Source organism: Thalia democratica, chromosome 5, assembly GCF_965202585.1.
Source record: "Thalia democratica chromosome 5, ktThaDemo2.hap1.1, whole genome shotgun sequence".
NCBI lineage: Eukaryota > Metazoa > Chordata > Thaliacea > Salpida > Salpidae > Thalia > Thalia democratica.
In genome coordinates this window covers 21218246-21230557 of record NC_139169.1, presented here as the reverse complement: position 1 = coordinate 21230557, position 12312 = coordinate 21218246, and the positions used below count along the sequence as shown (strand labels likewise).

The 12312-nt window shown below is 25.2% G+C and overlaps 1 protein-coding gene across 1 annotated transcript; it reads left to right on the top strand.

Moving 5' to 3' along the window:
• Positions 1 to 3728: 3728 nt before the first annotated feature.
• LOC145836336 (phosphatidylcholine translocator ABCB4-like) lies at positions 3729 to 4703 on the top strand. Its single transcript, XM_082944146.1, has 2 exons — positions 3729 to 3758; positions 4500 to 4703. The coding sequence occupies exons 1-2, from the start codon at positions 3729 to 3731 to the stop codon at positions 4701 to 4703; spliced, it is 234 nt and encodes a 77-aa protein (XP_082800272.1).
• Positions 4704 to 12312: the final 7609 nt, after the last annotated feature.

Sequence of the window (12312 nt, the reverse complement as noted above, 5' to 3'; positions counted from 1 at the left end):
CGTATGAAATTTGCAAATCTAACTGACTTTTAAGTATAATAGCGTTTTTTTAACGAAACTTGCTAACATATTATTATTTTTTATCAATTTGAATAATGTAACTTAATAGATACAGTTTTCTTCAAATTTCGATGCCTCTAGGCTTTTTGTCATAGAAACAAAGATTCGCACTAAACTTTTTCCGTAATTATGTTCAAGCTCGAAATATTTTCGAATGTCGAAAGAACTTTGTTTTTCACGAAAATTATGATTAATGGATTATAATTTGTCATGACATTTTAAAGCTTTTACAGAGCAAAGTTCTGTAACAACCTTGCGTAGCTCAAATGCGCTTTTTTTGTAGTTAATCCATTAATAAAACCTTACAAAGAGAATTTTGAAACAACTCCATTCTTAAATGCATTAACTTTGTAGTAGTTTTAACAAGATTTTAGAAGGCAGGTATTATAAGAATTGTAACATTTTTGATATTAAAATTTTGCCTGTTATCAATTCTACAGTTATTTAGTTCAAACATTATTAATAATCATTAATGTAAAATGCGAAAAATATAAACAATACTAACTAATATTTTGAAAAAAAATTTCAGATAAATGTTACTGCCTCGGATTTTGGAAGTCCAGAACCGTTAAAATCAAACACAATAGTAAAAGTTACAATAAACAAAACAAATGTTGAAAACAAACTGATGTTTAAGTCGCCTTCACAAAACTTCTCAACTGTAAACACGTCAATAGATAGTCAACAAGTCATAATTGCGTTTGAGGTTTTAAAACGTTTACTAACAATAATAATAATAAGATAATAAATTTTGTTTTGTAATAATATGAGTTTAAAAATAGATATAGTCAAAAAGATATTTGTTATGTTTAACTTGGAAAATTATACTGGTAAATAATAAAAAGAATTTAACACTAACAGTTTGTTTACGTTTTTCGAAAAAATTTAATTAAGAGTTTACTTATTATGTTTTGTAAACAGGTCAATAAAGTTTGGAATAAAAGAACAATTTTTGAAGTTTTAAGTTTGGACGATAAACCGGATCTTTCACCTTGTTTTGTGATTATAAATAATAATGAACTGAAAATAAATCACAATAAAAATAATCTCGACACTTTCGTTGGAATGCATAGGCTTGTGGTGAAGGTTAGAAATATACTAGTTAACTTTTTATAGTTTTCAATCAACATATCATTAAGTAATTTGACCTTTAATATAAATAATAAATAGTTACGAATTACGTATCACCATATGCATATAAAATTTCTTAAATCGTTGTTTAAAATATTATAACGGTTTATGCTTATAGGCATCAAGTACTGATACTAAAGGTCACTTAGAAGAAGCAATAATAGTTTTAAACGTTAATATAAAACACGCTAACACAAATACTTCAAATGTGAAAGTTGGCGATTACACAATGAATTTAATTTTGGTGATCGTAATACTGCTTATTGTACTTGTTCTTGTTTTTATGATTGGTTGTGTTATCAAAAACCAAAGAAAGAAGGTTTGACTAGTTGTAAAATGCCTTTAACTCTAATTAAGTTTTAAAAATATTCTTTTACTTTTCAGACTTAAGACAAAAAAAAACGATACCTAAGCTTACTTAAGATGACAAAGTTATATTTCCTTAATGCATATTTTAAACATTTAATTTTTTTCAATAAAGTTAAAAAGGTTACTATACGCGTCATTATATTATAAAATTTTTTAATTAAACTTTTAGGAAACAACTCATGTTTACAATTGCAATAACGAAAAAATAATGCAACAAACGGAAATAAGTGAATCAAACCAATTGTCACCTATTTCCTCATACAAAACCGAAACATTTCCAAGGTTTGTTACTTTTTATTGATACTAAACTAGTTTTGGTTTGTTTTAAAACTTAAAATGATTATTTAGAGAAAAAGAAAGTTTGAAAAATAAAGATATGATGTCACAAAAACTTATGACGTCACGTGATAATGAATACACATCGAATTTATACACCAACATTCAACCACCAATGAACTTTACAAGCCAGGTTTTAAAAATTTCTATTTTTTTTCAGAATTGTTTCACTGCATGAACATGTGTTGAAGGACACAGAAACATTTTTATTGCTTTTCTACTCTTTTAGAACTTTAAGTTTATAAAAGAAAATTTAAGTTTATGTGAACGTTTTTTTAAATTTAATATTCGTTTAATAAAAGTTTTCAATGATATCAACTCACGAATTAAACACATCTACTCTTCAAACAATTATTTTTTAACCTAAAAGTTATTTCGATGAAAACTTTCAGCTATTAAGTTTATAAATTTATGCTATATATATTTCTACTTGTATTCAGTAATAACTGCCTGTGTTATATTGTTTCTATACTTTACAAAATATAAGTGATTTATACCCTAAATTTCTTATAGTTAGAAAAAACCACGCAAAATAAAATTTAAATTATTTCTAATAATTTTACAGAACACAAACCCATTAAGCAGAAACCCTTGCTTAAACTTTAGCGGCTGCAATGAATTGTTGATAAAAAGTCCAAATCCTTACAACGGTATGTTCAACTTATACAATACAATTTAAAAAAAATATTATGCTTAATTTATTGACAATCTTACTGAAAGTTGTCTCATTTTTTTAGGCCACATATACAAACCAATCCCATCTTGTCCTCCCATGAAGTTTGAAGAAACTCAAAAAAGTATTATTACGTCACAATGCACTGAAGATTGTAATGTTTACGGACATAGTGATAACTGTTGGTTACCTGGAAACAAAAGTGGTACGAAAATTGTTTACTTACTTGATAAGCAGCTTAAAAATAAACTTTTTTTTTTTTTGGAAGAGACATTTTTCAAAATCGAAATAGTGTGCATAGAAATTAACATGTTAAAAAAAGAAGTCTAAAAAGGATTATTCTATATTTTTGTTTTTAGTTAAACTATATATGACCAGTAATATTGAGATTAATATAAATTTTAATAATTGAAATCTAATGTTAACTTAGTGTGCAATTTTTTTTACGATTTACTGTGCACAGCTTTTTTTGATAGGAATCACTTGACTAAATAAAAAAAAAAAGCAAAAGCCTTAGTCTATGATTTCGTTAAATTAAACTCAAAACTTTGTTTTAAGGGATGAAATAAATTTGAACGAATAAATTTGAAAACAAAAATATTTTTTTTTAATTTATGATTTAATAAAAGAAATAAGGACTATTATAGAGTTTTAAAATAAATAAAAACAAATAACAGCAAACGAGCTTCATAGAAACACGATTCATCTCCAACACTTACCAGAAGAGTCAATATCGAGCAGCGAGCCGAAAACCCTTCCTTACGATGAGTCGCGACCCCAAGTGTACAAACCCAACAACTTCTACTACGACCCTCGTTTCAACTATGACGTCACAAACTCAACTTCGATCGGCAGGTTGTCCAACCCGAGCGAGGTTTCGTTCCCGCAGTCTTCCAAGTCGAGCGGAAGTTTTTCCCAGCAGAACTACTTGTCGCTGGCTATGAAATCTAAGCTGTCGAGCTACGAAGACAACAGGGTTTCGCCAAAAACTAGCACGTGAATAGTGTGAAGTAGATGGAGGAGTACAGAAGGACTTAGTTTTAATCTGATTAACGTTTCAATCCCAATTGATCTAAAGGTGCCCAGCCATCAGGAGGTTAGAAACTGAGAATTGCAATCGGCAAGGCTCTTCTCAGAAATCCCAAAGCTCTGTTTCTGAATGACGCTCCCTCTGTGCTGGATACCGAAGGTGAAAAGGTAATTTGTAAACTGTATATATAGTTCTTTTTTATTGTTTTATATAGCTTTTATCAATAAATTAAACATGAACTAACTTAAAAACTTTTTTTGATCAGATGCAATTTTTTATAAGGAATCAAGTTGAAAGAAATTTATCTATTTATATAACACTTCTTTTTAATGTTAAATTTATAAAGTTTTAATGTTTAATTATTATTAAATAAAGTTGGTATAAAACATTACTTTAAAACTTCTTATAGTTTTTGAAACTTTTAAACTGCTTGTTGTAAAAATAAATAAAAAAACTAATTACTAAGTACTCTATTTATTACCAGGTCTCAGTATAAAAAAGTTCTGATCTCGTCAGATACTAAAATTTTAGTAAACTGCAAAAAAAGGATATTATTCAGTGCAGTTTACGATTTTTCAGTTTTTGACAAAGTCGGCACTTTTCTTACTGAAACCTGGTAAAAAGTAGATTAGCTACTTCACACTTTTATTATTATTTAAATAAACTGATTAGTTTACAGTGTTTTAAGCTACATTTAATAATTACAATTTCTTTTTTGTTGTATCAAACGTTAAGAAAATCAAAATGTTCTAACTGACTATTACAAAACTTTAGTCAATAAAGTTTGTCGTTTACCCGTTAATACTTTGTTTTTAATTTTTTTTAAATAATTCTAACTCACTAAAAGTAAGCAAAACCTATTAAAGATGTCACAACAACAATAATGATATACTCAAACAGATCGTGCAAGAGGCCATCGACAGGGCAACGGAGGGAAGGACGTGCATCGTCATCGCACACCGGTTGTCCACCATTCGCAACAGTGACGTCATAATGGTGATTGAGAACGGGGTGGTAGTGGAAAGCGGAAGTCACGAAAAGTTGCTGGAACTGAAGGGAAGCTACTTCTCACTGGTCAACGCGCAGCTGAACCACTGTTTATAGATAAATTTAGTTAACAGTACTAAGGTGATAATGAAGTATACAGCTTGTAAAACTATTTTTTGTTAGTATAACGAATCGTTTTTAAGATTTGTTACTTTGTATTATGTATTATAAATCTGTGTGAAAGTGTTTTTTTCAACCAACAAAACTAGTTTGTATTTTAAGTTGTTGCTTATTTTTGTTGTTGTTAATCCATAATTACTGTAAAACCATGTTTCAGTTTTTGATGAACATAAATTAATATCACAATTTTTTCTTTCATCATCTTTAAAGTAATGTAACAATGTATGATATATTTTAAAACTTTAGAAGTTCCTTTTTTGCATGTTTAAGTTTAAAAAGTTTCATCAAAGTTTCTGAAATTGTGCCAACTTTTTATCAAAAAAAGACCTTTATAGCTTTTTAATAAGAAATTAATTTATGTAAGAAACCCGCTTTTTGCATTTATTGTGGTGTGGTTTCCAAATTTTTAATTAAATTGGCTATCTATTTGTTTTGTAGTGTTTTGATTTTTTATAAGCTGAGCTGACATGAGCTGAAATATATTTAAATTTGAAATTCGGTTGTGATGTCATAAAGAATTAATGTTTTAAAGTTTGACTTTTTACTCAGGTGCTTAAGATTTCCATTATAAAATGCTATTCAATGTATTTAAACAGTAGCTATGCATTTATTTTAGACTTTTAAGTACTATTTTACTTCAAAAATGTTTAATGTAATAAATAAAGTTTAATTACGCTTATTTTTTGTTTAAAATAAATTTTCAAGAAACAAACCGTATCACTTCAAACTACAAAGCAACTGGAAGTTGAGTTGAATGTTTCAAAGTCAACACATATACAATATTTTTTAAAGTTTTGATTCTTATAGCTTATTAGAAACTTACTATGATATTTTAACAACTTGACCACTACATTAATGTAGCGAAAATTCAAAATTTTCTTGAAACTTCTGTTAAAATAATACTTTCTATACAAATAACCAATGACAGGTTTTAGATATTAAAATGATTAACCCAGAGAATTTAAATAACCATCATTAGGACCCTTACACCATCAAGGTACACATTAAAATAACATTGTTTTATAATATTTATGATACTGTAGAAGTTGAAATAACATTTTAGTTTTGTTAGATTAAACTACTTATAAAATTTTGTTTTATTAAAGAAATATACTTAAATGTTGAGGAAATTAAAATTTTAAGTAAGATTTGCAAGGACATCATCTACATAACTTGCAACTTTTATTTTTAATTGAACACATTGTTTTTTAGCTAAAAAGTGCAAACTCAATCGGCGTATCTAAGTGACAGGTTACTGTACTTTATTATTGAACAAAAAGTTATGCATTCACACTGAAAAAGTATAGACACTCCCCTGCTATAGTTTAGTGAAACTTCTTTAATTTTTATGGATTTTTGACTATTTAGCGGCTGCTTAGCTGCATCATAAATTACCGATGATGTTTAAAAATAATGATTTAATCTTCATTTAAAGAATTACTGTTGAGTACACATTAATAAGGTCTGAATAATGTTAAACACATTTTTTAAGAAATTAAAAGTTGAAAGAAACACGGTTGGTCGGTTGTGTTGATTATTAATTAAAAAATTATTAAAAAAAATATTTTTTTAAAATAAACATGTAAAATAGAACTTGTTAACTTTTTCAAGTGGTTACATGACAACTCAAATTCGGACAAATTAAACTCTGACAAACAAAACCCTGAAAAAAGTTCAAAGGGCGACAATTTAAAAAGTAATATACATATATTTGAGAAAAAACGCGTAACTAGGTCTATCTAATACCTACAAACACTTGTTTGTTTTTGAAAAATGAATCTTTTTCAAAAAGAATTTGGTTAGATACTAAAATTTACTATATATCATTACTTTTTTATAATCATATCTCTAAAAATACTTAATGTTTTTCAAAAAAAAAGTTGTTATAGGTATAAATTAAACCTACATTCGCAATTTAAAATAAATATATATACTACTTATTGAGTTGTGGCCGTTTAAAAATATCTAAATTAAATTATCGGAATTTTGTTAGTCGTGCACAAATGTGAAAGATTAAGCTGTTTAGATTTTACAGTTTGTTGAATCATTAAAAAGTCTAGGAAAAACTTTAAGGTCTACTATAAAACCGTTAAGTTATAAAATCAACCATTTATTTAAGAAGCAACTTAATGAAAAACTAGTTTTTATTACATATCACGTATATATTACATAAAACATACAACACTCTAACTGTTTTTTGATTTTGATGCTTTATGTTCCTACTGTTTATGAAAAGTTTTAAACTGGTCATCAAAAATTTATATTAATAAATAAATTCTAAAATGTATTGTATAATTGAATTTACTGTTAAGTTTGTTAATTTTTGACTGATAAAAAACCTTTAGTATTCGATCAAAAAAAATCGTATGCATCACTTCAATAGTATTAAATTGTACTAAATATGTAGTATATTGTTTGTACAAACAAAGTTTTAGTCGTTAAATAATTTAAATATAAAAAACAATATTTTCTTATTATATTCCATATACTCATTGCAATTTACTAAAACCACTATTTTGCTTGGTCAGAGCATTGATATAACTGTTAATTATTTATTGTAGCTTAAAGTATCTTATTAAGGCATTTAGTTTTTGACCATAACTCATTGTATTATTTAATGCTTAAAACAATATGTAATGTACGTAGTTCTAACAAACACCGAGTTTTTTCTTACCTAGAAGAGATTAAAGTTAACTAATTAACAAAATGAAGTTTGTAGCAAAGTTTAATATTTTAATTTCTAATTAGTAATCTTTTACAATATTAACAGTAAAGCACATTTATAAAATTTTATACCGCTTCTTAAAGAGTTTTATAAAAAAAATGTGACTATAAACCTTATAGGTTTAGGTTAAATATTGTTGACTAGTTTAAAAGGGTCGGTCTTTTTATGGGCACTATTTTATGAGTAGAATTGCTGCAATCAATTATGCCCATAATTTGATGTGATTTCATTAAAATTATGGCTAGTATTTAGATGTTGCTGCAATTAAGTTGCTGCAATTAAACGAAAAATAAAATACTGTCTTGGCCTTATTTAAATATTATGGATAGTTTTTTTTTTTGACACAAAATGACATTTGAAATTACATCCGCTGATGTAATAACAGTTTAGTTGCAAGAAATATAGTTTTTATATTTTTATTTTTTAATGAATCAAGTTTTACATGCAGTTTGTTTAGCAATTGAGATTTCTTATTTATAAAATAACTTTATTGTTTTTCTTTAATCCACTTCTAAAAACTTACTGTTTTATTTTTTTGCGTGCATTATTGTTGAGTAGCTATTTTCAAATCGAACAAAAAATTCTTTGACTGCAAAATAGAATCCTAATTATTAATGACTTTTGAACTTTTTCCAAAATAAAGTTGGAAGCTCTGAAACCCATTTAAATATATCCTTTTGCAATGAATAGTTCTAAAAACCATTGTTGAACAGTTTTAAACGATCAATAAAATTGTTTTGAAAGTATTATCTTAAAAGTTGTTCATGCTTAGTTAAAGTTTAAGTTTAAACCATGAACAATGAGTGTGTAGTATTTTTTTCTAGTCTTAAAAAACTGCTGATCATAACAATATTCAAAGCGTGTAACACTTCAACGTAACATCTAAATTTTTATTTTAGGAAAGCATAAAAGTACTTAATTTTGTATTAAATTATAAATATAAGAAGCGGAATCAACTAATCAAGCTGTAGACAGACTAACTATTGAAAATAAGTTGAATATTTTTTAATTTAAAACTAAACTAAACGTTATACCTTTTCTGCATACTTTTAAAACTATGTATCAAAAAGCATCTGAATTTGAATAACTTTGCTATATTATTCAACAAAGTGATATAGTACGTTACATTTGATAATGGATATATTACAAATTAAATTACTTTATGGCAACAGTTTGAAATATCTGTTTTAAAATACTTGTTTATTTAGACAATTATGCTTGGTTATTAAAATATTCATGAAGTGTTGACAATTTTTCTCAAGCGTTTTGAATAAAATCAATAAAGGTTTCGCCAAAGAATAATAAAAGTTTGAAAGGAAAAGTTTATGCTAATTTATGACCTAATGTTAAAAAAGAGGTTTCCTTTTGTGCAGACGTTAAGCTCGTTTTCTTAAACCTAATTTCCTTCTTTACTTACACAGTTATACAAAAGTATCAACTGATTAAACTTAGTTAGAGATTTAAAAAAAACTTTAAAGAAAAACGTAAAAATTAAACTAGCTTAAACTATAAAGCATATACATATAAAAAAAATATAATCGTTTTAAATTTCTACAAATATTTCCTAATAATAAAGAGTTCATGCAAACTGAGTACAAAAACATTTACTACAGCCATTATCACTAATAAAAATTTAAAAACTAATTAACTACTAAATTCAAAAAGATTAAAACTTTTACAAAAGTTTGTAAGTTTGTTTCTAATTAGCTATTTAAATTTAGCTTGTGTCTATTGCATTGTGACTTCGATCACTTTAAACTAATCTATTGTATATTTAAAATATTTTTTTTATTTTAACAAGAGTTATACATCAAAATAAAGTTTATTTCAACGATACTGTCTACTTTTTGTTTATTTTTCTTAGTTTACTTGTTTTTAAATAAAACTGCATTAAGTTTTAAAATTCATAAAGACTTCATTTAAACTTCATAAAAGCTAGTTATAAAAAGTTATAGTTAGAAAAGAACAAGCCTTATAAAGTAATTAGTGATACCCTTCAAAATTTCGATAAATAAAGCAAGTTCATGTTATTGTTGAAAACCTAAAAAAATAGTATTACTACATGTTGTATCATGAAAATGAAACCTAAATTAAATTAACATTATAATGATTATGAATCTTAAGGTTAAAATTTTAGTTAAACAAGAAAAAGTATTTAACATACTTAAAAATTTCTAGTTTTATCTAAAATGAACTATTCAAATTTAGTAGTTTATTGTTTTGAGTTGACAGAAAACTTTTAAAAACTCAAGTTTATTTTCTCTTAAATTTTTATTTCTAAAAAGCTTACAACCTAGTTGTTCTTTATGCATTTTCTTTATTATAACTACTAAACGTCTTATAAAATGACTCAATAATTTCAGTGTAACTAAATTGATAAAACAGAAATATTATTTCTACCTATAGATACTTTCTAGAATTAAAAATACGTTTGCACTAATAACTGTAAATAACAGTTGATCAAAAAAATGTCACAAAGTCACCATATATATGTTTTATTTAGTAAAAATTAACAGACTAATTTTAGTACAGATTAAATTTTGTTAGTGTATTAATGTTTTTTAGATTGTATAATACCGTACTCCTCAAAGACTGAGTATCTGAGTACTTTTCATAAATTTAGGTTAAAAAACAAATATTCTAATAAACTAAGAATCAATTAAAAACTTCATCACATCCAAGTAAAAATGAAGTTTTATCATTTACAACTTCTGAGACTAGCATAGTTATCAATGATATGTATCTTATACTGTTGTCTATAATGCTAATCAGTCATTAATGATACTAACAAAAGTAGAATTTATTTGTTTCTTACAAGACTTTTTTTTTTCTACTTTTGTTAGTCTCTTTATTGACTATTATTTATTATTATTAGCATTTAAGATATATTAAGATTATTTAAGATGAGTATTAGCATTTAAATAATATTTTTTTATTTTAGTGAAAAACTGTTTTTATACCTTATTATTCTTCAGTAATGTTTCTGGAGATATATAGTGAAAATAACAAAACATTTAAGAATAGCATCCGAGTATTTATTATATATTTCGATTTATTTACAATAGACTGTTGTTAAAAATGTGTTGTTAAAAAAGCGTATTTGAAACATTATTTATGCCTGTGTTTATACCTAGATATATCTTTTTTCATTTATGCATTCAAAACAAAAACATTTTGCATAAAAATATACAAGAGTACAGTTATTAAAGCCGATTTTTCGTACACAACTAGCTATTTACCTGTTAACGAAACTTACTATAATATGTATTAGAATCTAATTATAGTTCAAAATTTTAGTTATTTTTTAATTTTCAATCTAAACCATTTAATATATACAACATTTGATAATTTTTTTAATACATTTACCAAAAGCTATAGTTATACACGAATACTTACAAACTTTAAAAGATAAGACATTAATTTAAAATCACATAGTTTTCATTTTCTATAAAGGTTCTAAATTAATATTCACAATATATAAAGACAATAGATACACTTGAACATTACTATTATAAAAGTTGTCATGTTCTTAAACTCCTTTGTTGAAAACTGATAAAACGATATTAGCGAGTAAATTTATCGTATCTCGATTTAGACAACAAAACTACTTCAAAAAAGTGACTAATTTATGTTTTTTCGTTTGTTTTTCAGTAATTATGTTAGGTTGTTAAAATACTTATTGAGAGTTGACAATTTTTCTGAAGCGTGAAAATTAAAACCAAAGTAGTTATAGCTAATGAATGAAAAACCTTGAAAAGAAAAGTTTACGCTAATTTTTTGTATATTTAAAAAAGAGTTAAACTTTTTGAGTAGTCATAATATTATTTTCGTATTTTACTTTATAAGTTTCTTAATTTCATAAAAGGTATAATGTTTTTTTTATTTAAAACATAAATGAATTTATTAAAAAAAGGGAAAGATCTGTGTTTTCACAATATTTATTACAGTTTTAAGAACTTAGATACTGTGGTTAATGTTTTTTAAAATAATTTTATCCTAAATTTTAGTTTTGTTCTTATTTAAACTATAAAAATAATACAATTTTAAATGAACTTTATAAAAACAAGATACATGTAAAGTCAATACGTTTGAGTAAAAAAAATTGTGAATATACTTATTTTTGATTTTTTTTACAGATTTTGGTCGGCTTTTAGAACAATTAAACTCGTTAAGTACTTGAAAAGAAATGTCAACTAAAGTGTGACTTTATTCTTTTTACAAAAAGCACATCATTGTTATTAAACACTTTATTGATTTTAGTAAAAATGTATATCTTAAACTTATTTAATTTTAAAGACAAGTAAAAGTAAACAAGATAATAAATTACAAATTAAACCAAGCAAGTTATCAATCAAATTACTACCTTAACACCTCGCCTTAAAAAAATGATTATTTGCGAATGTAGCGTTGTTATCTAATCTTTTATTTATAAATCTTTTTATTAACTTGCTCATCGCTAATCGTTAACGGTAGCAACTGTATAAACCTAATGTTCAAGTTTTACTAGCTGGAGTTCGAGGTAAAAAAAACAACTTATAAAAGTATCTGTGACATTTGTCAATGTTTTTTAATAAAATATTCATGTGAAGTTGTCTAAAATGCTTCTGCTTAGGAAAACAATTCTTTTCAATTCAACTTACACTAAATTTTAGTTTCTGTTATTTTAATAAGCCTTAAATAATGATGCATTACATTTTAAAAAAATTAATTTTTATACAAAAATTAGTTGCTTATTTATAAAAGTAAATGTCGCTAAAAAAATACAAAGTTTTTTTTTTAATATTCTTTAAATACTAAAACATCAACACAAAACATGTATTA

What these genes read in the sequence shown, in the direction of transcription:
- LOC145836336 (XM_082944146.1), top strand. Translation starts at nt 3,729, where the DNA reads ATGACGCTCCCTCTGTGCTGGATACCGAAG. An exon ending in CTCTGTGCTGGATACCGAAG is followed by an intron (nt 3,759 to 4,499) that starts GTGAAAAGGTAA and finishes ATACTCAAACAG; the next exon opens with ATCGTGCAAGAGGCCATCGA.